General features: G+C 42.6%; 1 protein-coding gene across 2 annotated transcripts; it reads right to left on the reverse strand.

The window, feature by feature from the left end:
* Positions 1–1,070: 1,070 nt before the first annotated feature.
* On the reverse strand, positions 1,071–26,395 carry LOC124872857 (BRCA1 associated protein). Of its 2 annotated transcripts, none has more exons than XM_047373262.1 (13): positions 26,014–26,395; positions 25,700–25,861; positions 23,166–23,352; positions 20,867–21,056; positions 15,930–16,043; positions 15,338–15,486; positions 15,003–15,078; positions 14,778–14,916; positions 11,116–11,225; positions 10,952–11,041; positions 10,757–10,860; positions 10,209–10,348; positions 1,071–3,649 (listed from the first exon to the last, which is right to left on the reverse strand). In XM_047373262.1, exons 1-13 carry the CDS (start codon positions 26,090–26,092, stop codon positions 3,420–3,422), a joined length of 1,770 nt encoding a protein of 589 aa, XP_047229218.1. In that variant the 5' UTR covers positions 26,093–26,395; the 3' UTR covers positions 1,071–3,419. The 2 variants fall into 2 exon arrangements, with proteins under 2 accessions (XP_047229218.1, XP_047229217.1); XM_047373261.1 differs by having other exon boundaries at positions 23,166–23,355.
* Positions 26,396–26,715: the final 320 nt, after the last annotated feature.

Here is a 26,715-nt window from a genome sequence, read left to right on the forward strand (position 1 = left end):
AGTGAAGAAGAAAATGCAAATGCAAATAGGATGATTGATTACTAATTTTATTTATGGGTCAAATAACGCAGCCACATTCTTAAAATGAAAAAGCATTTCTGAAAATGCTTTTTCATTTGAAATATGGTAACGATTTGCTTCCATACCTAAGAGCAGCAAAGGCTAGGTAGATCCGGTTTTGGAAGGCTGCAGCAGTCCCAGGCAACCAGACATGTAGCATCACCCCGGACAGCCATACACCTCACACAGTAGTAGGTCACCAACAAGGCACAGGAACAGCAGCCCAGGCTAAAGAGGCACAGAGCATAAAAAAAAGGGCAGTTGATCCTGTCAGAGCACCACCCCAAGCTGTGTAGACAGACCAAACCCGGGAACTGGTCCCCCCTAGCTGCCCAGGGCCCGCACCAACCCTGGCAGCACCCGACACCAAGCACGAATGAGTCCTCAACATGTCGAGTAGGCACTGGCTCAATGCAGCAGTCAGAACTCTGGGGGGCCAGGGTGGTCTAGAGGGAAGGATAACCTACCAGAGCCCAGCACAGTCCTCAACCAACCCAACACACCTTAGGCCATAAGCCACCAGATGGGGGCCTTCCACTTCACGACATTGCCCAAGCACCCACACAGACGACACCCCACCAAGACAGGCAGCCCCCTACTGGCCCCCCATGCGCTGCCAGAGACCCCAGGCCTCGCTGAACCAGCAGCAGGCTCCATGGCGAGTGACAGGAGGTAACGCTATATTAATACAGTTTTTATTGTTGTTGTTACTGGAAGTTAGAATATCCAAATTGAGAAATCACTACCTCTTAAAGACAAGCAACAATTTTCTTCTGCTGTGATCTGACCCGTTTTGTTTGGCACCATCGTCTGAATGGGAGTATTATCACCGTCAGCACAGTCACAGAAATTTGAGGTACATACAGACATCCCCGGAGAGTCCTAGCAGGTTGGCCGAACAGTAGAGATATGAATTGGATCTTACTCTGTCCTTCAACCAAATAAACACACTATCAATAACAGTCATTGCATCTTTATCACTATAAATACTTTGTAGGCATGACAAGATGTTTCTCAAAATGTTTTATTTCTCATTTGTGCTCCCATCTGAAACAGGTTTTTAGCTACGCCAACATACACGGTAAAATTAGAATAAAGACGACAGCAGCTTTAGGATATTCATTTTGATGAAACAAGTCACATTGTCTCTAAAACGTCAGCAGTTCATGCAAACAGTTATAACACCTTGAAATTACCATACAACATTTTGGATTTGGTGGAAACCTTTTGGTGATGTCAAAACGCTCTATTAGTTTGCCATTCACAGAAAAAAATGGTCTTAGCAGATATGTTGATGACTTCACTTTTATATTCTTAAATAACTTCTGTTTTCATTTTCATTTAAATGTTTCCCAATTTCTTATTACTACTTCACGCAGGATCATTCGAACAACCGGCCTTCCAATTATAAACATGGAGTCATAGTAAAAGGAAGCAGATCACAGTAAATTCTGGAGTTTTTTTTTTCTGTTTTGGGGCTGCTTTTCTTCTTCAGGACCTGGATCACTTGCCGTAATTACTGAAATCATGAATTTGTATTTATATCAGAAAACCCTGAAATAGAACATCTGGCCATGAGTTTATAACCATAAGCTCAAGCACATCTGAGTTGTGCAACAGGACATTGATCCAAAGCACACGAGCAAGTCCAACTCTGAATTACTGCAAAAAAAATAATAATAAAATGATTTTGGAGTGGCCTAGCCAAAGTCTGAACTTTCATCTGATTGAGCTGTGACATAACCTAAAGCACGCTTGGAAAAAACGTGACTGAAGTAAAACAATTCTGCAGAGAAGAGTGGGCTGAAATTCCTCCACAGTGATGCCCAACTAGTTATTGGGTTTAGGGCCAATTACTTTTCCACTACGGGTCAGGGCAGTTTGGATAAGCTTTATGTCCTAATCAATGAAATCAACATTTGAAACCTGTATTATATTTGCTGTGTCGACATGTCTGATACTAAAATCAGTTTAATGATCGGAAACATTGAGGTGTGGAAAGAAGCACTAACAGAAGAAATCTGTAAGGAAGCAAATACTTTTTCACAGCCCTGTAGGGCATCATTTGGGTGCTTTTTCTTATTGGCATGGTAGGGTAAAGCCATGTCAGCTATCCCTCTAAAGAGAGACCTCTTCTGCAAGAAAGGGACAAGTAAAGGTCAAAGGTCTCACTCCATCTTATGAGAATGGCAGCCATGAACATGATGGTGATGTGGAGAACTGCTGACATGACAACCCACATGTGACATTTGTAAAACAATAAAAAATGTCAGCTTTACTTCCTGTTTGCCTTTTTAGACAAACAGGACAAAACAAACTTAAAGAAAAATTAAGAAAAAAAATCTTTGTATTTTATAATTAAACAGAAACCATGACCAAAATTATGCTTCAGCCAATACATGGCAATAATTTAAGTGTTTTTTTGTACAGTAAATACAAAAACACATCTTTTTGCTTCCTTCTAGTTTTCACACTACAAGGTCATATTTAAATGTAAACTGTAGGGGATTTTTCACCATGAAAAGGTACATATAAGGGTTACATCACAGAACAGAATAAAATAAACTTTGGTCTAAAAATAAAAAAGCAACACTGTGAGGTAAAATTAGCTGAGTCAGGCAGAGAAGTAGACAGGAGATCAAAAACCACCCGAACAGAACTGAGCAGTCCTGTCTGCACAGCTCGTCACAGCAGATTACTGACAATTAAAACGTATGAATATTAAGTTTTAGGGTGAGAGTTTGCATGGTAAAACACAAAATACTGCAAACCTCTTGATTCTGACAAAAAGCTGCACTGAAACCACTCTGCTGGAGTAAAACAAATGAGTGATTTTCTGTCTATATTTTTCTACCTTGCTGAGGAGTCTTACCTCTGAATGAAATATATTTAAAACTAAAAAACGAAATAAAAATAAACCAGTGATTTAAAAAAAAAAAGGGAAGAAATTTGACCTTTTTTGTTTAAAGCACACATTCATCAACTTGAAGTCGCATTTTTAGATTTCAGAGAACTATATCAAACAGGGATTGATACCAAATAAAATGTGTGATGTTCACACGTTTTTTTTTGGTATCAATGCCTGTTTGTTTCACACTATGAACATATATTTAATCAGATAAATAAAGTACTCCTACCATATGGAAATAGCTGAATAATCACAAAATATTAGAGATGCTCCACTTTTCCTTTCAAAGGGTACATTACAGTCAAACATTTAGATGAAAATAATGTTGCTGTTCTGTCCAAGTGTCCTCCCCAGGAGCCACAGTTCAACAAAGTCCAAAGCCCAGCAGGAAAATACCATCATGTTGACTTGCAGTCATTTTGAACATGTTCTGACAGATCTGGGATCCTGCCTACTTCCTCTTCCTGCCCCGTCCTCTCCTGCCCCGACCTGAGGAGGGGCCTGCTCCATCTGAGCCCAGCGCGCCGTCTGTCTGGCTAGCTGGGATGTTAATCTGTCCCTCTTGGATTTCGCTACGAGCTTCAGAAGACAGCTGTTCAATCTTCTGCTGCGTCTCCAGATAAAACATCACGTCTCTCAACTGCTCCTGCAGCTCAGTTATTACCACGTCCTTTCGGTCACCTAGCAGATTCAAATAAAACAGTTTAGTAGTGGTAGAACTGCACAAAATTTCTGTTTACAATTTAAATGTTAAATATTAAAAACAAGCAGATTTTATTTTTGTATTTAAACTTTATGAAGCACCATTTATTTATTAGCAGAGAAGCACAGAGATATTGGCAGGGGATTATAATCTGAGGATTTTATCAGGAATTTAATTATCCACCATGTTCAACATGAAAGTAAGGATCCACATTCTCCACAGAGACTGTTGTTCACAGTTAATAATGCTAACCACCTAATTGTGCTAATATAAGATGCTGAAGAACATTAAAAATGTCAACTAAAAACTATAGAATATTACATCAGACCAATAAAAGAAAACATTTTAACACAGAAATGTGGGCTTAATGAAAAGTATGTTTAATACCTACTTAAAGGTTATTTTTAAACGGTATTTTAATCTGACAAACGAGTGTCATCGGAACACGTATTCTATTTTCTAATATGACTGTACTTCTAGATCCTCATACGACATGACTGTGGAATAAATCTGTTTTTTAAACCTAATTTTTAAATCAAAAAAGAAAATCAAATGCACAAATTATAGTCGCTACAATTAGAAGAACTACGCAAACTGAATAATCCGTTTGACCAGAATTACCTTTATACTAAAGGTGTTTTTAGGGTGAAATATTTTTCCCTGTACTATAAATGGCATCAACATCTACAGCAAAATAGGGCAGGATCAGAGCCAGGATAAAAACCCTTGAAGAACTGGTCTGAAATCAGATGAAGTCCAAGAATCAGACTAAAAATATTTATAGCCAGTAACAAAATATAAAGAAAGTGATGTTTCTAAACACTGTTCCCCACTGTAAACCTGACAAACTCCTCGCTGACAGAAGGTGACTTGTTGTGGGAAAGTTGGAAACTCCACAAATGTACGTGATGCAGATCAGCAGGGTGATGTAGTTCCTTCCTGGTTTGATAGGCAGCGCAAAAGAGGACAAAACTAATGGCCTAAACTTTCAGATCTAGGAAGGAAATGTTGGCACTGACCCTGACCCAGCCACATTAGAATCAACACACTCTCTAGGTAATGATATCATGTAGGTGTTAGAGTGTGAGCTGGCCAGTCACAACAAGGAAATGTTATTGTTCAAGAAGCTCTAAAGAGGCACCGTCGGTAGTTTGTAGTTTATGTCAGACCTCACACGGTCATTTCCACTCATGTTGCCTGTTTTAATCTGATAGCTTTGAACAGTTAAGCTGTAAAAATAACATCCTTACAGGAATGTAAGCTTTCAGTATTGCCAACATGTTCCAGTGCATTTCTGTACACTCAAGGAAATCAAAGTGGTTAATAATTTCCACGTTGAAACGTTGCTTATTACAAATGTTAAGAATTGTATATGTTATAAACCAAAAAAAAGGAATGCTAGCCATTTTCAGATCACAAACCTCTTGTTACAGATCACTTATGTCAATTACATCACTCAGGTTGATCCATTAGAATCACTGGGGTGTGGGTGCTTCCAGAAAAAGCAGCAGGGATTGAGTAACCAAAAGGGCGTGGAGTAGAATTCAGAGAGAACTGACATCCTAAACTGCAGAGTGCCATCTGGTGTTTGGCATCTATCCTACACAAATTTAGCTCTGGGTGGCAATCCTTATTGATGGCTGTGCAAAAGCATTCAGTCCTTTAAAGACAAGAAAAAACGTTTTGTGTCCTCTTCTACAGGTTACAGTTTGCATCACATTCTGCTGATCGACGTATTTCCCATATTACAGATACTAGAAGATAAGAAGGTGACCCCTTTCACCTTACCACCTGGACTCTAGTTCTGAATCTGTAGCTGCCTTTGTTTTGTATCGTATCACTAGGTGAAGCTGGCCCTGCAGTCCCATCTGACCGTTTCATTTCCCGGTTGTTACAGATCAGGGACTATCTCCTGAGGCGGATCAGAGAGCAAACGGTGACGGGTCAAGCCATCCACCCCCGTTAGTCTATGTTGACAGCTTTCCACCGATTGCCAAAGCGAGCAGAACACATATAGATCACAGATCAAATATACAATCTGAAATGGGCTTAGTAGTGGTGTATCTTTTGCCCACAAATAGCATTTTTCCACAGAAGGAACTCTTGTTGCTGAACCTATTTGGTTTGCGTACCTTCGAACTTGAGTGTTCTATTGCATTTCCACCAGTTTTGGGAACCAAGCACCAGTCATCAACAGTGGGCATTACACAACATGATGGGAAAGAGTGGTAGCGAGACAGCGGAGCTTGCTGAGCTGCATGCAATGTTCCTTTTAATTCAAAAAGAGAGCCTGGGCGGTGGCAGAGGCAAAAACTCGGACCTGGGAAGAGTTCGGTGAGGCCATGGAGAAGGACTACCGGTTGGCCCCGAAGCGATTTTGGCAAACCGTCCGGCGCCTCAGGAGGGGGAAGCAGTGCTTCGCCAACACTGTTTATAGTGGGGGTGGGGAGCTGCTGACCTTGACTGGGGACATTATCGGCCGGTGGAAGGAGTACTTCGAGGATCTCCTCAATCCTTCCATCACGCATTCCCTGGTGGAAGCAGAGGCCGGGGACTCAGGGTTGGACTCTTTCATCACAAGGGCTGAAGTCACCGAGGTGGTTAAAAAGCTCTGCGGTGGCAGGGCTTCGGGGTTGAATGAGATCCGCCCTGAGTACCCTCAAGTCTTTGGATGTTGTGGGGCTGTCAAGGTTGACACGCCTCTTCAACATTGCGTGGCGGACGGGGACAGTGCCTTTGGATTGGCAGACTGGGGTGGTGGTCCCCCTACATAAGAAGGGTGACCGGAGGGTGTGTTCCAACTACAGGGGGATCACACTCCTCAGCCTCCCTGGTAAGGCCTACACCAGGGTATTGGAGAGGAGAGTCCAGCCGATAGTCGAACCCCGGCATCAGGAAGAGCAGTGTGGTTTTCGTCCCGGCCGTGGGACACTGGACCAGCTCTATACCCTCTACAGGGTACTCGAGGGTTCATGGGAGTTTGCCCAACCGGTCCACATGTGTTTTGTGAACCTGGAGCATTTGACTGTGTCCCCCGTGATGCCCTGTGGGGGGTGCTCCGGGAGTATGGAATCGGGGGCCCTTTACTAGGGGCCATCCAGTCTCTGTACAAGCGGAGCAGGAGCTTGGTTCGCATTGCCAACACTAAGGACCTGTTCCCGGTGCATGTTGGACTCCAGCAGGGCTGCCCTTTGTCACCGGTCCTGTTCATAACTTTTATGGACAGGATTTCTAGGTGCAGCCGAGGGCCAGAGGGGGTCTGGTTTGAGGACCAGAGGATTTCGTCTCTTCTTTTCGCAGATGTCGTGGTCCTGCTGGCCCCCTCTAGCAAAGACCTACCGCTGGGGCGGTTCGCAGCCGAGTGTGAAGCGGCTGGGATGAAGATCAGCTCCTCCAAGTCCGAGGCCATGGTTCTTGACCGGAAAAGGGTGGCTTGGCTTGTCCTCTTCAGGTTGGAGGGGAGTTCCTGCCTCAAGTGGAGGAATTTAAGTATCTCGGGATCTTGTTCACGAATGAGGGAAGAATGGAGCAGGAGATCGACAGACGGATCGGTGCGGCTGCCGCAGTAATGGGGGCGCTGTGCCGGTCCATTGTGGTGAAGAGAGAGCTGAGCCGAAAAGCAAAGCTCTCAATTTACTGGTCGGTCTACGTTCCTACCCTCACCTATGGCCATGAACTTTGGGTCATGACCGAAAGAACGAGATCCCGGATACAAGCGGCTGAAATGAGCTTCCTCCGTAGGGTGGCCGGGCACCCTACGGAGGGTGAGGAGCTCGGCCATCCGGGAGGGGATCGGAGTAGAGCCGCTGCTCCTCCACACCGAGAGGAGCCATTTGAGGTGGCTCGGGCATCTATACCGGATGCCTCCTGGACGCCTTCCTCGGGAGGTGTTCCAGGCACGTCCCACCGGGAGGAGGCCCAGAGGACGGCCCAGGACACGCTGGAGGGAATATGTCTCTCGGCTGGCCTGGGAACGCCTTGGGCTCCCCCCGGAGGAGCTGGTGTCTGGGGTGAGGGACGTCTGGGCGTCTCTGCTGAGTCTGCTGCCCCCGCGACCCAGTCCCGCATAAAGCGGAAGACGACGAGTACGAGTACGAGCCTCCAGAAACTACAGGTAATATGAAAAAGGAGACGGCGACTTCTGGCAAGAACAGTGGTATGTACAATGATTTCATTTGTATATGTTCAGCATTGGCGAGTGAAACTTAAATGAGTAGTTATACAATGCATGTTTAGTGTGTTTGTGCATATAAATAATGTTTATATGGTACGTTCTTGGTCTTCGACCCGCCCACAGGTGATGTTGTGGTTCGCACAAAAGAATCAAGGATTTTGCTGTGCCCGAGTTGAACCAGAGTTCACGTTCTGGAAGGTGGAAACACACGTTACTGGTTCATCACGTTGGGGAACCAGAATGGGCTCCGAAGTGCGTCGGTGGAAAAGGGGTAAATGTTAATCTGAAATTTCCAGTGACCTGAAAACACCTTTTTATGTTAGGTATACTGGACTCTTAATTTGCTGTGGATGCAACCCTACCTGCTGCTTAGTCCAGAGTTGATCAAAGTTAAGAATCAATGCTGATGCTCGTTGCCCAACTTCCTATTCTTGGACCCCGTGTTTTGTCAGTTCCTGCCCATTGAAGGCAGGACATCCCATGATAGCTGCAGTTGTGGAGATAACCATCACATTGTGGCACTACTGTGACAACTTTAATGGCAGAATTCGAGTGGCCTGAAATTGGGTGCAAAGATCAATTTTTCACCCCAACTAGCTGTCTGCTGAACCTCAGTAGGACGGTGGAGATGACAAGTAAAATGAAAGTTCATTGATAGTTTTGTACAGTATATGTCTCTTCTTTTCTTTGGTTGTGCTGTTGAGCTTTAAACCCTGTCACTGCAGATTTATCAGTGAAATTAACAGCATCCTGATGTTACTACTTAGCTAGAGGTGGGGGATCCTCATCCTCATTCTTTACGGAGTAAAAACAAAGACTTTTGAAACTCTTCTAAGAAAACACGAGTAACAGAAGGAAGCTGCTGACATGGAGCGAATACCTCAAAGATAAAAATGCAGGATTTATGAGTTGCATAAAATGCCTGGGTGACTTCTGAAGAATGACCTCTGAAGTCTCGGGCACAACAACAGAAACATTATGAGACAGTTAATAGCTGACAAACTGTAACAGTGATAAGGCAGTTTGATTTAAATATAGAGGGAACCATAACATCAAAGCAAAAATGCCCAAAGTATGTGTTTTTGTCACACACAGAGCAGATGTACCGAACACCCCCGTATAAAATCCAGAGGTTGGAGGAAAAACCCAGGAATGCTCACCCAGGCCACCAGCCTATTGCCCTCAGGCACAGTCCTGATGAAAACATTCCAGGGCTGAATGCCATGAGGGTGCTATGAGGAAACAATGCTATTACAGAGAATTAGTGAAATATTTATTTTACCTAAAGCTATTCATTCCAACAGGAAACAGGAAATTCGCCTCATAAAGACCAGATTATTAGATAAATAGGCATATTCATTCTCTTTTCTCCACCTGCTTGCAGACAGTCATCACACTCCGTAACAGTGGTGCAATCGTGGGTTGCAGTAATTTGCTTCTGATTTGCAAATATGACTGTGTAAAGAGGAAGTACTCTCTTAAAAGCAGGTCCATCAGGTCCATATTGTGTCAGTCCAACAATAGATCATTCTAGACAATCCTTTCCTACAGCTACCTCTCATATCTAAAGGCTCCAAGGTTTAGTTCAACTCATCACCATAGGTATGTAGAACAGGGAATCTGGTAAAAGAGCAGCTGATCAGGAGCAAACAAGCTAACAATGACAGGAAGAACTTGTCTGCTTCTGGAAACCAGTTTAAATATTTACCAGCAACGCAGCCATCCACAGCCCACTATTGATTCCACACATAAATGAAAACTAATTGATCACACATGCATCACGGAGAAAATAAACTATGAGAAGCACATTTAGCAGCAATAATGTGAAGGTAGTTATTAAACATAGAATAAAAAACATAGGATATAGTGGGTGGAGTTATACAATGATGTACAGTAGATGGCGGTATACACCTCTGAATTTGTTGCGTACCGCCAGAAGAAGCAGCAGCAGCCCTAGCGCCAAGATGACGGACTAAGAAACTACGGTGCAAAGCCAGTTAATGTTAAAAGGTTTATATATGTCTTAATGTCGTTAATATATGCTCTCCGTCATGTACGCAACAAATTCAGAGGTGTATACCGCCATCTACTGTACATCATTGTATAACTTCACCCACTATATTCTGTTTTAGTTTTGTATTTCATAAAAATGAGAACAATGCTTTATTTAAAATACTCTTGATTTGAGTCCGCTTCTCCGGACAAAAACTATTTTGTTTTAGTTCACATTCTTCATGCATGTGAAAAGATAAAAAGATTACATGTTAATATCTCTGGAGCCACTGCTGTTTGTCAGATGTTAATCTGCAGCTGTCCTATTGGTGCATGCATCAGAGAACCGTGGTGGGAACTTCGTGACTTACCACTCTCTTTTCCTTTGCGCTCCTCCTCCGCCAACTGGGTTTGCAGCTGCGTCTGATTGGCTCGTAGACAGCGGTTCATTTCCTGCTCTTCCTTCAGCTCCTGACTCAGCTTCATCACTCGACTGTTGAGCTGAGTGCACCTGAAAAGTTCCAAAACGGGATCGCTGTGGGTCCATGACTTTATTCTTAGGAAAAAAGCCCAGCTAGAAAACAGGTGTTTTCCTTTATCAGCGTATCTAACTGTAGACCTTTTAGATGTTGTGGGAGACCACAACACACCATGCTACATATACAACACAGTGAGATCTTGGCATTTATTTGGAACTGGCACCTGATTCCTTTCAGTTTTCCAATAAAGACTCTTGGTAATTTCACTAAACTAGTACTACATATTAGCTACCTTTCACCCTGGCTTTGCAGTTCAGGGAATGAAGAAACAGAGCAGATACTGACAACACAGCGGCAGAAGGGTCACAAAACCACAGAAACCAGATACATGAGCCCACATGGCCAACAAACCCACCCACTCATGTAAAAGCAAAACATACTTCTTCTCTAAGCTCTGCTTCTCTTTGCTTATTTCTCCTAATCGCTGCTCCAGGTTATCACAGCGCTCCAGGGTCTCCTTAAATTTAGCCTTCATGTTGTTGATCTGAGTACAGAAAGAAAGAGAAGAACAATTAGGACCCAGAACTCAGAACTGGGAAAGACACAAGTCCAGCATTGTTTTTATCCATCGGTACCTCCTCGGCCGTCTCTTTCTCCAGATGAACGATCTTATTCTCCCAGTAGATCCTCTGAGACTCCAGCTGGCTGGTCAGCAGGTATGAGTACTGCAGACAGGGAGAGCTCGTTGGGATCTTTTGTGCTCATAAGGGAAACAAAAGCTCATTTAGAAAGTCCTTACCTCCAACTGGAGAGCATCTATTTTCTCATCTTGGCAGGTGTCTCCTTCACACTCAAACTGCACCATCTTCCCATCGGTCTTACTGGCCACCAGTCGGTGCACATAGTTATCTGCAGCAACCATTAAAGGATAAGGAAAGAAATGGAATAAATATTGCATCTCGCTTTAGTTATGCTCGGCATTTAATGAGTAAAATACATATTTCATAATTACAGCTCATCACATCTACAGATTTATCTTTTTGGTTTTTTTTAAGCAATCAATACCTAGACAATAAAAATTGTAACACTAATCATTGCTGATACAATTGCTAATATTCCAAACGATCCCTTTAAAATAAATTTAACAAAAGCATTTTTATTAATTTGTACTTCACTTTTTTAAGTTAATCAGGATTTCAAGGCACTTCCATGACTTCCTGTATCTCTGGGGTAAGGAAATGACGAGATACCAAGGTCTATTTCTCTGAGACTCGGGCCACCAGGCTGGACGAAAACCCATATCGATCTCAAACCCCAAACAAAGTGAGCAGGATGGTAGCGGAGGTAAAAAGAACCCCCAACGCTCACTGTTGGTGAACTGCAGGAAAGAGCAGCATTTTGGGCTAATTAAGTCTCCATAACAACCCCTGGAATATGTCTACATGTCAGCTGGAGGAAACCAAGGATTTGTACTTTTCTATCCTATCATTTCAAACGTAAACATGTGGAGTTTGCTAAACTCTACGGAGACATTAAACGGAACTGTGAGCCAAACACTTGTGGTGGATCTGGCATGAAAAAAGGAGAAATATGTTATAAAAAACCCATCAGGACCACTGTTAAGCATGGTGGAAGATCTGTGATGCTCTGGGCCTGTTTCCTATCTAAAGGATCTGGAGATCTTGTTAAAGTGATGCCATCATGAACTCTCAAAAATCCCATGGCTGTACATGGGATTCTCAGAATCAGCTTTCTTCCAAGGCTATCTCAATCCTCAGACCCAAGTGCTATTGGGAACTCAGGAGAGAACGGTAGTAGAGAGAACCCGGGACTCTGGTCAATCTAGAGAGATTGTGCAAAGATGAATGGCCAAAGATTATGTATTTGTATGCTCCAACCTTGTGAAATCTTACAGGAGAGAACCAAGTGCTGTCCACTGGCAAGAGGGGTTCTACAAAGTAATAAAACAGGGATACCAGCAACTGTGCCAGTGCCAATTTCGGAAAGAACAAACGGTAATTAATCTAGAACGGAATAAGTCATTAAATTGTGTAAGGAGCATCTTTATGCTGCCGGCCCAACGCTAAACAGATCAATCACTAACGGCGCAGACATTGCTTTCATGTCTCATTGGTGCTCAGTTTCTGTCTTTTAAAACGCAAAAGGAACAAACCGTCATGCAAACTCATTAATTACACACACACACACACACACACACACACACACACGAAAGATTAATAAAATACATGTAGCATTTAAAATGGTTAACTGTAAAACAATAAAACTAAAATATCATTTTTTATAACAGTGTACAAGCAAACCAGCAGGTTGGGATGGTTTGAGTTTCAAATAGTAAGAACTAATTAGTTTTTCTGGCAGACAGATATTAAAAAGAAACAGAAGCACTCAGACTTAGTTACTGATTAATGGAAACTGTGTGTTGCGTAAACTGTGGCTCTTTCCTCTCCTAGATACACAAGCAGGCGATTTAAGTGCTGGTGAAGGACGAAAAGCTCGGTCATCACTGATTAAGATGAAGCAAAAGTACAAATGGGACTAGAAACAGGATGAGGTGGATAACCCCCAAAACGTTTACCTGGTACTGACTTAGTATCAGTTCTTTGTGTTTCCACCAGGACAAGCTCTACCTATGGCCCCTAACACCAGGGCTAAACCAGTTTGCTGCTGGATCAGAGGAAAGAATCCCAGAAGCTCATTGGGAACAAATATAATTTGTCTAATTCAAAACATAAAACCACAGCACAACTGTAATCACATCTTGGTTTAGCATCGGAATAACACAAGCTAACTAAGTTGTCTCTTATCTTCAAGCTGTTAATTTGGATCACTTTTCACAGAGTTTAAGTAGCTGAATGTTTTGCATTATTTGCTGTTATTTCAGCTTTTAACTTTGTTCTCTCTTTTCTCTTCCTAGAAGCTACACCTGGCCTGGCTCTGTGTCTACCTGTGACACCTTTCTGGAGAGGGGAATCGTCCGAGCTTCAGCTGCCAACAAGTTAATGCTCACCCTCTACTGATGATCCACGTAGCCCTGTATTTTAGTGTTTAACCCTTTCTCTCTCCTAGACATGGCTACTGACTGAGCTTTACTGTAACAAACTCTATGTGCTCTCTTTCAGACTCTAACCTTGAAAACTGGCTCAGAGTTTATCTGTTCTTTCTTTCTAGATGAAACGACTAAAGGAGCTACATCCATTAACATTTACTTTTCCTTCCCATAGAAAGTACTCCTGGATCAGTGCTTCTTTGTTCTCTTTGTGTCTCTGCTCTATTCTCTCAAACCCCCAGTCGGTCGTGGCAGATGGCCGCTCACACTGAGCCTGGTTCTGCTGGAGGTTTCTTCCTGTTAAAAGGGAGTTTTTCCTCTCTACTGTCGCTACATGCATGCTCAGTATGAGGGATTGCTGCAAAGTCAACGCCAGTGACTGTCCACTGTCTCTACATGCTCATCCAGGAGGAGTGAATGCTGCAAGTCACTGACTGGATGCAATCTGCTGGGTTTCCTTAGATAGAAAAACTCTTTATCCAATTTGAATAAATAAATGAATCTGACTGCACTGTTCAATGGTTAGGATTAATTGGAATGTATGAACCTGACTGTTGTGAAGTGCCTTGAGACGACATGTGTTGTGAATTGGCGCTTTATAAATAAAACTGAATTGAATTGAAATGTGCTGCTTCCAGTTGCGCTCACAGCAGAATATTTTTCATATGTGACTCAGTTCTTAAACACCGTTGGTCTTGAAATATCACCAGGTGGTTTTGACAAATCTTGCTCTTAAAGCCATATTTAACTCCCCTTTTCCAGCTGCTGCTGTGGCTAAGAGATCACAAGCGGCGCAAGTTGAGCAAAGCAGCATTTATAAATGAAGTTGGGGATATTACAGCATTTGTTCGCATGGATGAATAATATTACCTGTGAGGTTAAATTGTCTCCCTGCACTATGATCCTTCAGAGAAACACCGAATAAAATGGGTAGGATCAAACAATAACTGTACGAGACGTTTACATAATGGCGTTGCTTCGACTTGGTTCTCAGGTGGAAGAGAAAACCAGATCTTTTACAGAACCAGTTGAGAACTGGCTCTAGCACTAGCAGTTAAGCACTGCAACCAGCTTGGTGATAACGCCTGACATTTGGGTCCATCTGGTTCAACAATAGACTGGATGGGGCAGATTACAAAAATAAACCTAAACGTATTGCTTGTACTTGGCATGTGGCTGTTTTCATGTTTTCCAGTTTACCACTAGCAAGTTACTGTAGTCAAACCACTCAGAACGTTAAACCATGATTCCCTTGTTGACATTTTTAGGGTTTCTTCTGCCTCCTTGAGGACAAAATTGACTCTAGCAACATCCACACACAGTTTTTTGTTTCCATCTATATACCTCCTCCTCAGTCGCCATCATATTTTTTCACACATACTAAAACCCTGTACCTCCTGCGTAGTCCCACACACGGTGGTTTGTGAGCTGCATGGCGTAAGTGTGCTGAGTTTCCTCAAAGTGCTTGTAGGCATGCCGACTGACGTAGCGACCACAACCGATGTGTCCGCAGATCAAACAGATCCACAAGTTCTGCAGAGAATACAGACTCATTAAAAAACAGAAACAAATCAACAAGATAAACTTTGTTCTGATGTGATCAGAGAATTATTAGTCACCTCCTGCACTCCACACTCAAAGCATTTGTTCTCTTCAACGGGCTCTGGCGTCTGACAGTACCGACACACGGGACACCTAGAAAACACAGAATGCACACAGCCGAGGTTCACAGGTCCTTTGTGAAAGAGGGGAATACACCAAAGAGCTGCTCAACAAAACAAACATGTGACACAAAACTGGGAGAAACATCCAGAACAGTAGAAGTCATGTAGAAACGTGTAAGAGAGAAGGTGAAGCTGTTGAAGGTGAACAAACTACAGCTACTAGATTAAGAGACTGAACAAATATGAAATAATGTATCGGAAAAGGAAGGGTGTGCGTGTGTCCAACTCACGAGGCATCTTCCCACCGCTGGAGACACTGGCTGTGAAAGCTGTGGTTGCAGAGAGTGGTGAGGATGCCGTTAACCGATTCATCCATTCTCTCCAGGCACACAGTGCACTTTGGCAGCTCGGTCAGCTCCATCACCGGCAGGCTGGCTCCCTGGCAGTGAAGAGGAGGCGGCGACGAGAGGAGGTTGGGGTGAACATTAAAAGCTAGTCATAAGAGGCCAGTAACGCACATTCCCACAGCAGGATGAGTCTATAAAAGATCCTCAGAACAAATGAACCTCCCACATGGCAAAGAGGCCATTAGTGATTCAGGTCAGAGTTCGGAGGTGAACTGTTCATTTGAGCACAAAGCCCTGCATGTCAGAGATGTTTCTGTGTCCAAACACACCTCATTTTAAAACTGATGGGTCATTAACAGACCTTTGTTGTAACTGGACTTGTGGGAATCTGTTCTTTGAATCGGATAACTTTCAGGAACACACCTTAAACTGGTTAAGTTTAAAGGACAGTGTGTGGCAAAGGAGCAGGGTTTGAAAGAATGGACCTAATGGGTCTATTCCTGCAGTCTAATGAAGAAAGAACAAGCATCCTTACATCCTCCGACTTTATAACCTCTGCTCGCTCCACATAGACCAGCTGGCACACCGCTTCCTCAATGGAGTTGAACTGGCGTCCATTACAGGCTGTGTAAAAGCTGTCTGCGTCTGCCTAGGAAACAAAATGGACAAGAGACATTCCTGTTATGTTCAAAAATGTTAGAGTCAAGCCTGAATTATTTGTAGTGATAGAGATGCTCCTGATTGGCAGTTCAACATTTATAATGAATGGAGAAATAATGCTGACTTTCTAGGAGAAAAGCTGTTGATTAAAGTACCGTAGTTTAAACTGAAATCAAATCAAACCAAAGAATTGTCATTTCATTGTAAAGCAACAAATGGAGAAATTGTCTGGGATCATTCAGCTTGTATAAAATCAACAGTACAGAATAACGTACCCAGGCTTCACAGCAGTTCAGCATTTTACCAATTTCAGGCAGAAAGCTGTATAGCAGTCTGGTGGTTCTGCCTGTGGTGTTGTGGGAAAGTTCATGAAGAAGGTTTGAGCAATCCCTGACCAATTTAAGAGCCCTGTTCCTGTAGCAGCTCTGAAACATATCTTAAACACAGGACAGGGACTGAAGCTGGAGAACCTCATCAACCCACTCTCGACCACAGGTCTGTGGAATGTACCGAGGCAGTGCTGCTTGTTTCAGCTTCCCCGGAAGGTGCTAGGCTCCTTCATCATCCAGGTGGTGTTCGTTGAGCAGGTATTCACACAGTCTAATTTAAGCCACCATGCATAGCTGCTGATGCTGAAGAGGAAACTTAGTTATTTAAACTGCAAACATACAGTACAAACCAAAAGTTTGGACACACCTCATTCAAAGAGTTTTCTTTATTTTCATAACTATGAATATTGTAGCTTCACACTGAAGGCATCAAAACTATGAATTAACACATGTGGAATTATATACTGAACAAAAAAGTGTGAAACAATTGAAAATATGTCTTATATTCTAGGTTCTTCAAAGTAGCCACCTTTTTCTCTGATTACTGCTCCTCACACTCTTGGCATTCTGTTGATGAGCTTCAAGAGGTCATCACCTGAAATGGTTTTCACTTCACAGGTGTGCCCTGTCAGGTTTAATAAGTGGGATTTCAAGCCTTATAAAAGGGGTTGGGACCATCAGTTGTGTTGTGCAGGAGGTGGATACAGTACACAGCTGATAGTCCTACTGAATAGACTGTTAGAATTTGTATTCTGGCAAGAAAAAAGCAGCTAAGTAAAGAAAAACAAGTGGCCATCATTACTTTAAGAAATGAAGGTCAGTCAGTCCGAACAATTGGGAAACCTTTGAAAGTGTCCCCAAGTGCAGTCGCAAAAACCATCAAGTGCTACAAAGAAACTGGCTCACATGAGGACCGCCCCAGGAAAGGAAGACCAAGAGTCACCTCTGCTTCGGACGATAAGTTCATCCGAGTCACCAGCCTCTGAAATCGCAGGTTAACAGCAGCTCAGATTAGAGAACAGGTCAATGCCACACAGAGTTCTAGCAGCAGATACATCTCTAGAACAACTGTTAAGAGGAGACTGTGTGAATCAGGCCTTCATGGTAAAATAGCTGCTAGGAAACCACTGCTGAGGACAGGCAACAAGCAGAAGAGACTTGTTTGGGCTAAAGAACACAAGGAATGGACATTAGACCAGTGGAAATCTGTGCTTTGGTCTGATGAGTCCAAGTTTGAGATCTTTGGTTCCAACCACCATGTCTTAATGTGGCACAGAAGAGGTGAACAGATGGACTCTACATGCCTGGTTCCCACCGTGAAGCATGGAGGAGGAGGTATGATGGTGTGGGGGTGCTTTGCTGGTGACACTGTTGGGGATTTATTCAAAATTGAAGGCATACTGAACCAGCATGGCTACCACAGCATCTTGCAATGGCATGCTATTCCATCCTGTTTGCGTTTAGTTGGACCATCATTTATTTTTCAACAGGACAATGACCCCAAACACACCTCCAGGCTGTGTAAGGGCTATTTGACCAAGAAGGAGAGTGATGGGGTGCTGCGCCAGATGACCTGGCCTTTACAGTCACCGGACCTGAACCCAATCGAGATGGTATGGGGTGAGCTGGACCGCAGAGTGACGGCAAAAGGGCCAAAAAGTGCTAAGCATCTCTGGGAACTCCTTCAAGACTGTTGGCAAACCATTTCAGGTGACTACCTCTTGAAGCTCATCAACAGAATGCCAAGAGTGTGTGGAGCAGTAATCAAAGCAAAAGGTGGCTACTTTGAAGAACCTAGAATATAAGACATACAGGTCCTTCTCAAAAAAATAGCATATTGTGATAAAGTTCATTGTTTTCCATAATGTCATGATGAAAATTTAACATTCATATATTTTAGATTCATTGCACACTAACTGAAATATTTCAGGTCTTTTATTGTCTTAATACGGATGATTTTGGCATACAGCTCATGAAAACCCAAAATTCCTATCTCACAAAATTAGCATATCATTAAAAGGGTCTCTAAACGAGCTATGAACCTAATCATCTGAATCAACGAGTTAACTCTAAACACCTGCAAAAGATTCCTGAGGCCTTTAAAACTCCCAGCCTGGTTCATCACTCAAAACCCCAATCATGGGTAAGACTGCCGACCTGACTGCTGTCCAGAAGGCCACTATTGACACCCTCAAGCAAGAGGGTAAGACACAGAAAGAAATTTCTGAACGAATAGGCTGTTCCCAGAGTGCTGTATCAAGGCACCTCACTGGGAAGTCTGTGGGAAGGAAAAAGTGTGGCAGAAAACGCTGCACAACGAGAAGAGGTGACCGGACCCTGAGGAAGATTGTGGAGAAGGGCCGATTCCAGACCTTGGGGGACCTGCGGAAGCAGTGGACTGAGTCTGGAGTAGAAACATCCAGAGCCACCGTGCACAGGCGTGTGCAGGAAATGGGCTACAGGTGCCACATTTCCCAGACCTGGGCTACAGAGAAGCAGCACTGGACTGTTGCTCAGTGGTCCAAAGTACTTTTTTCGGATGAAAGCAAATTCTGCATGTCATTCGGAAATCAAGGTGCCAGAGTCTGGAGGAAGACTGGGGAGAAGGAAATGCCAAAATGCCAGAAGTCCAGTGTCAAGTACCCACAGTCAGTGATGGTCTGGGGTGCCGTGTCAGCTGCTGGTGTTGGTCCACTGTGTTTTATCAAGGGCAGGGTCAATGCAGCTAGCTATCAGGAGATTTTGGAGCACTTCATGCTTCCATCTGCTGAAAAGCTTTATGGAGATGAAGATTTCATTTTTCAGCACGACCTGGCACCTGCTCACAGTGCCAAAACCACTGGTAAATGGTTTACTGACCATGGTATCACTGTGCTCAATTGGCCTGCCAACTCTCCTGACCTGAACCCCATAGAGAATCTGTGGGATATTGTGAAGAGAACGTTGAGAGACTCAAGACCCAACACTCTGGATGAGCTAAAGGCCGCTATCGAAGCATCCTGGGCCTCCATAAGACCTCAGCAGTGCCACAGGCTGATTGCCTCCATGCCACGCCGCATTGAAGCAGTCATTTCTGCAAAAGGATTCCTGACCAAGTATTGAGTACATAACTGTACATGATTATTTGAAGGTTGACGTTTTTTGTATTAAAAACACTTTTCTTTTATTGGTCGGATGAAATATGCTAATTTTGTGAGATAGGAATTTTGGGTTTTCATGAGCTGTATGCCAAAATCATCCGTATTAAGACAATAAAAGACCTGAAATATTTCAGTTAGTGTGCAATGAATCTAAAATATATGAATGTTAAATTTTCATCATGACATTATGGAAAATAATGAACTTTATCACAATATGCTAATTTTTTTAGAAGGACCTGTAATTCCACATGTTAATTCATAGTTTTGATACCTTCAGTGTGAAGCTACAATATTCATAGTCATGAAAATAAAGAAAACTCTTTGAATGAGAAGGGGTGTCCAAACCTTTGGTCTGCACTGTATAAAAGCCCACAACATTGAACCAGAAGACTGGAACACTACAAGCTGGTGAACCCCTTTAAGGCAGGTGATGTACAAAAGGCTACACCTAAGGCTATAAAAGTGTAGCTGCTTATGCAGTCAGAAATATGTATTTTAGATCAACTTTTACCCTGGTTCTCATTCTTACAGTACATCAGCTGATGCTGGACTCCTTATACGTCCGTCTGCTGTGTTCCTCGTTCTCCATGATGCCATTTGTCCACCAATGTTCTCTTACAACCCTCTGAGGCCAGAAGCAGCTGCATTCATACTGACTCCATTTATCAATCAGGCGCCTTTTAAAATCAATTTATATGACTGGATTTTATTTAAGGGTGTCAGAGTAAAAGGGGCTGAAGAGAAATTCAAGCCACACGTTTCAGAGTTCCACTTGTAAAAAAACAAAGAAAGAAAATCTCCTTACACTTGTCACGTATGAACTACTTCTTCTTGGTCTATCACATAAAATCCCAATAAAACAAATTCAAGCTTCTGATTGTGATGCAGCAAAACGTGGAAACGTTCATGTAGGATGAACACCTTTGCAAGGCATAGTAAATGTAAGGAACCCTGGTACTTTGTTTGCATTTGCTGCACATTGTTAGACATAGCAGGCTGGAAACAGACATGATGATTCATGCTGTGTAATTTCTTTCTTGTAGGAGTTTTAGATTGTTTTCCTTTTATTTAGTGATCTTGTCAGGGCAAAGATTCCTCTTGATTTTAAATAGAAACAACCATTTTTTTGTTGTTTTTCATTCATTGAAGAAATTTAATATTAATTGTTAAACACAATCAAAACTCAAGCAAATTCTGGTACGCTTTGTAAAGTTAGAAGGGTCAAACAGTAAAGTGGTATTCCTGTAAATGAATCATCTCATAGTGGGAACTCCACATTACTTCACTGTAATTTTAGTCCTCCTTAAGTCCCAATTTTAATACTGACTGTGGTCAGAACTCACCTGGGAAGAGAACTTAATCAGAACCATGTACTGGTTCTGAGTGGAGTCCCGAATGATCTTCATGTGCTCCATGACGTCGTTAAAAGGCCCCATGAGCTTCATGAGGTCATGGCTGGTCATAGTGGCCGGGACGGTGAGGATGCACACCATCGCGCTGCGCCTCACATCTTCAGTGAGTGATGTCATTTTACTGTAGTAAGATTAAAGATAGTGGTAAAAAATGTTTTATACAGGTCCTTCTCAAAATATTAGCATATTGTGATAAAGTTCATTATTTTCCATAATGTCATGATGAAAATTTAACATTCATATATTTTAGATTCATTGCACACTAACTGAAATATTTCAGGTCTTTTATTGTCTTAATACGGATGATTGTGGCATACAGCTCATGAAAACCCAAAATTCCTATCTCACAAAATTAGCATATTTCATCCGACCAATAAAAGAAAAGTGTTTTTAAGACAAAAAACGTCAACCTTCAAATAATCATGTACAGTTATGCACTCAATACTTGTTTGGGAATCCTTTGGCAGAAATGACTGCTTCAATGCGGCGTGGCATGGAGGCAATCAGCCTGTGGCACTGCTGAGGTCTTATGGAGGCCCAGGATGCTTCGATAGCGGCCTTTAGCTCATCCAGAGTGTTGGGTCTTGAGTCTCTCAACGTTCTCTTCACAATATCCCACAGATTCTCTATGGGGTTCAGGTCAGGAGAGTTGGCAGGCCAATTGAGCACAGTGATACCATGGTCAGTAAACCATTTACCAGTGGTTTTGGCACTGTGAGCAGGTGCCAGGTTGTGCTGAAAAATGAAATCTTCATCTCCATAAAGCTTTTCAGCAGATGGAAGCATGAAGTGCTCCAAAATCTCCTGATAGCTAGCTGCATTGACCCTGCCCTTGATAAAACACAGTGGACCAACCCCAGCAGCTGACACGGCACCCCAGACCATCACTGACTGTGGGTACTTGACACTGGACTTCTGGCATTTTGGCATTTCCTTCTCCCCAGTCTTCCTCCAGACTCTGGCACCTTGATTTCCGAATGACATGCAGAATTTGCTTTCATCCGAAAAAAGTACTTTGGACCACTGAGCAACAGTCCAGTGCTGCTTCTCTGTAGCCCAGGTCTGGGGAATGCGGCACCTGTAGCCCATTTCCTGCACACGCCTGTGCACGGTGGCTCTGGATGTTTCTACTCCAGACTCAGTCCACTGCTTCCGCAGGTCCCCCAAGGTCTGGAATTGGCCCTTCTCCACAATCTTCCTCAGGGTCCGGTCACCTCTTCTCGTTGTGCAGCGTTTTCTGCCACACTTTTTCCTTCCCACAGACTTCCCACTGAGGTGCCTTGATACAGCACTCTGGGAACAGCCTATTTGTTCAGAAATGTCTTTCTGTGTCTTACCCTCTTGCTTAAGGGTGTCAATAGTGGCCTTCTGGACAGCAGTCAGGTCGGCAGTCTTACCCATGATTGGGGTTTTGAGTGATGAACCAGGCTGGGAGTTTTAAAGGCCTCAGGAATCTTTTGCAGATGTTTAGAGTTAACTCGTTGATTCAGATGATTAGGTTCATAGCTCGTTTAGAGACCCTTTTAATGATATGCTAATTTTGTGAGATAGGAATTTTGGGTTTTCATGAGCTGTATGACAAAATCATCCGTATTAAGACAATAAAAGACCTGAAATATTTCAGTTAGTGTGCAATGAATCTAAAATATATGAATGTTAAATTTTCATCATGACATTATGGAAAATAATAAACTTTATCACAATATGCTAATATTTTGAGAAGGACCTGTATTCCCCAAAGGTTATCTTTCTACACTGTAGAGAAGGACAGCATCTGAACATCCCTGTTGACAGTAGACTTGAGGGTTAAAACATAGATTTGAATTTATTAAGGAAAAAACAAAAATATCCATAGTTCTCGGTGCCTCAAACCCATTTTAAAACATAAAATACAAAATGTCTATGAATTTATGGCTGATATTTCTGTAGCTTAAAATGTGGGACCTGGAAAGCCCCACAGAGACAGAAATTAATGACATGGGGGAAGAAAGAAGGACACGAAAAAATATTAAGCACAAAAGGAATGAGGGAAGGAAGGATATAAGAGAGGACAACATTTAGACAGCTGGATACCGAATAAAGTCCGGAAATACAAGTATTTTCCCATAGTTATCTAGACCTGAAAAATACTGAAATCAGATTCCATACTACTCCAGACAGTGTTGGAACCCTGTTATAGGACCCAGTAACAGTTCTCAGAACATGTCTCAACAGAATCCACGTGACTCACTTGGTCTTGTACAGGTGCATGATACCATGGACAATCTCCACCGAAGGATTCCCACTGAAGAAGGAGATCTGTTCTGGGAGCTGCTTGGAGGGCGAGTCTGGAGCAGTCTTTGGGGTGGCGCTGGATTCCTGGGAAACCTCAGTTTCAGTCTGTGCGTCCTCAAGAGCACTGGTTGATTCTTCACCTCCTGCTTCATGAGGAAAGAAAATTCAGTACAATCGAATGCACCAATGAGATGAAATTACATAAACACTCAGAACAAAGCACAAGTTGGCTAGAACCTCACCTCCCTAACAGGTTTGAAACTCAGGTGTCTTTACAATTTATGTCAATCAGATTTGGGAAAGAGGAAAAGATTGGAAGATAGCAACAGATTCTGCTGGAAGAACAGAACATGATTCCAGGAACCCGGACTCCAGTGTTTAACAATCATTGAGTCAATAATCTACTGAGAAACATTTATTTAAAGCTTTTCTTTGGCTATTTCAGTTTTATTTGTCTTCATTAGGGTTGTATTGTGGAAAAGAAAAGTGACTAGATAGAGACTTTGTGTCATGTGACCTGCTCCGCACTGTGCAGAGATATTCCCAGCTGTCCCGGGACGGCTTCACAGAAAGTAGCTGAAACAATAATCATTACATTTTAAAACGTTCCAAGCAAAGTGCTGAGTGTTTTGTCCACCCAAGATTAACTGGAACCACACTGAAATACATTATGAGTTTAATTATGATGTTGAATCAGACCGAAATAGAGAGTAAACATGCTAACGTTAGCCTAGCACTTCAGGGTAAAAACATTGTCAGATGGCGCAGATGTGAGTTTGTTGAAGAGCTTAAAAACATCTTTAATAAAGTCAATTTTCTCCCAACTGGGCTTAAATTCGACAACACCCGAGCTTAAACTATAGATAAAGTCCATTTGTCTAGATGACCAATCATTTAACTCACATTTTATAGCTGGCATGTTACATGTTGAAGGTTGTCTTTTCCTATTTGATACCAACTAAAAAGCAAGAGTTCTAAACTTTAGGTGCTCCATTTTTACTATTAGAATGTAGAGTAATTTCTGAATTACTGTAATTTCAAAATAGTAGGTAAAACAAACATTTCTTCTTAGCAATTTTACTGTAAACACTGAAGATCTAGATAGAGAAATACGTTCCCTTTTTACCCAACATCTACTTTATTCACTTTCTAAAGCACAGAAAAACATAAAGACCACAGTTTAAAGATCTAACACATTGATCAGGCATAACATCAGGATCATCTGCCAAATAGTGTGTAGTTCCCCCTTTTGCTGCCAAAACTGCCCAGACCGGTCGAGGCATGGACTCCATTAGAGCCCAGAGGACTGTGGTATCTGGCACCAAGATGTGAGTAGCAGACTCTTCAAGTCCTTTAAGGCTGTGAGGTGGTGGTGCCTCCAAGGACTGGACCTGTTTGCCCAGAACACCCCGGAGATACTCAGCAGGATTCATTTGTTGGCAAAGTCAACACCTCAAACTCACTGTTGTGTTCCTCAAACCCTTTCTAAACTATTTTTGCTTTGTGTCAGAGCACACTATTCTGCTAAAACAGACCGCAACCACCAGAGGATGTGCTTTCCTTCAAAACGAGCACACGGTCTACGATAATGCTTAGTTGGTGGTACGTGTCAAAGTAACGTCCAGATGGATGGGAGGACCCAAGGTTTCCCTGCAGAACACTGCCCAAACCTGCCTTCTTCCCCTAGCACATCCTGGTACCATGTGTTCCCCAGGTAAGCAGTGTGCATGAACCCATCTATCAATTTGATCAATTTGATGTAAAAGAAAACAGGATTCCTCAGATAAGCCCAACTTCCTCTACCGCTCTGTGGTCCAGCTCCGATGCTCATATGCACATTGTTGGAGCTTTGAGCAATAGACAGGGAGCAGCATGTACACCCTGATTGGATTTGCAACTATTCAGCTCCATGAATGGCTTCCAAACTGTGATGCACTGTGTATTCCAACACCTTTCTGTCCAGCATATAATTATTCGGCAATCCGAGCTATAGTGCTCACCTGTTGGATCAAACATCATGGGCTAGCCTTCGCTCCCCACATGTATCAATGACTTGGTCACTATCTCACCACTGTTCCGTCCACCTAACAGACACTGCGCTCTGCAGACTGGGAACACAAGACATTTTGGAGATGCTCTGACATGGTTATCTACCAATCACTGGAATGCTTAGGCTTGCCCATTTCTAATGCCTCCAACATTCAGAAAAAAATGACTTGTCTAATTTATCCCACCTCGTAGCAGGTACCAGCCTGAAGAGATGATCAGTATTATTCCATTCACTTGTGACTTTAATCAGTCTATGTAGGAACAGATTTTCCTGAGTGGAGTTTTAAAAGCTAGTGTGTGACATTTAATGCGAGGACAGATTTATTCAGACCAACAAGAGGTTTCTATATAGATAATCATGGTAGTAACTCTGGGTCCAGTGGGAACGAAGCCTAAGGAGCAACAAGCTGTTTCCAGCAGTTTATACGTATAAAAGCTTACCTGAGGTTGGTTCATATGTTTCTATCACCATGTCCCCCATGGCTCTGCTGCCCATGTGCTGGTGCAGGATGGCTGCTCTCTCCAACTCACTCTTCCCACTCAGTGCATGTTTGGCTAAACCAAGAGTTTTGTCCTGAAGCTGCTCCTCTGACATGCCTTCAACTAGAGATCACAGCTCATGAGATGAGACACAAACTACATCATCTCAGCAACACTCAGGCTAACAACGGCCAGAGCTGATTTTACAGTCACTGCTGGTTAGCCTTTAGCTTTGCTCTAACTTTCAAAATCTAAGTTTACAAATGTTCACTCACCAGCAGAGTATTGAAAACCTTGTGGAAGAGGCGACCGGTCGGCTATTTCCAGACGGATGACGACCAGCGAAACACTCATGTGTGAAAGGGAAAGAAAGCACTTTTACATAAACAAAAACAAACAGCTGACAGCTGAGCTAGCTACACAAGGCTAGCTGGATGACTGGCTGTTCAGTTTGCGCCCCAGCCAACAACCAGTTTAGAGCAAAAATTTAGATAGGATCTTTTTTTAGTTCAGCCAAATAATATACTAAGTACCCTGTTTTTAACTTGCCTACATTTAAATGTGAACATTAAATTAGTGTTGTGATGTCCAACTATCTAAACTTCAGCTAGCTGATCTAGATAATGCTAGATCGAGCCAATTCTTCCTCTGTATTAAAAAAGGCCGAATAATGATTTGGTGCCCCCTACTGGTAATGAAATGTAATTATCAACTACCCAACTTCCCGAAGTCACTGAAATGAATACTTGAATTTTTTTTCTCGAAAGCCAACTCAGTTTCCTTCTATCTATCTATCTATCTATCTATCTATCTATGACGTTAGACAGAAAAAAATCTAACATTAGTCAAACGTGGTTTAAAAATGCTTAAATAAGAATTTTACAAATCCCAGATTTTTGTCTGACAAATTGATTAGAAATATATCGATTTTTTATTCAAACTCAATTCAATGAACTGAAGAAACTAAATATGTTTAA

Source organism: Girardinichthys multiradiatus, chromosome 8, assembly GCF_021462225.1.
Source record: "Girardinichthys multiradiatus isolate DD_20200921_A chromosome 8, DD_fGirMul_XY1, whole genome shotgun sequence".
In the NCBI taxonomy this organism is placed as follows: domain Eukaryota; kingdom Metazoa; phylum Chordata; class Actinopteri; order Cyprinodontiformes; family Goodeidae; genus Girardinichthys; species Girardinichthys multiradiatus.

What these genes read in the sequence shown, in the direction of transcription:
- LOC124872857 (XM_047373261.1), bottom strand. Translation starts at nt 26,092, where the DNA reads ATGAGTGTTTCGCTGGTCGTCATCCGTCTGGAAATAGCCGACCGGTCG. An exon ending in CAGCGGTGGGAAGATGCCTC is followed by an intron (nt 15,079 to 15,337) that starts GTGAGTTGGACA and finishes TGTGTTTTCTAG; the next exon opens with GTGTCCCGTGTGTCGGTACT. An exon ending in TTGAGTGTGGAGTGCAGGAG is followed by an intron (nt 14,917 to 15,002) that starts GTGACTAATAAT and finishes TATTCTCTGCAG; the next exon opens with AACTTGTGGATCTGTTTGAT.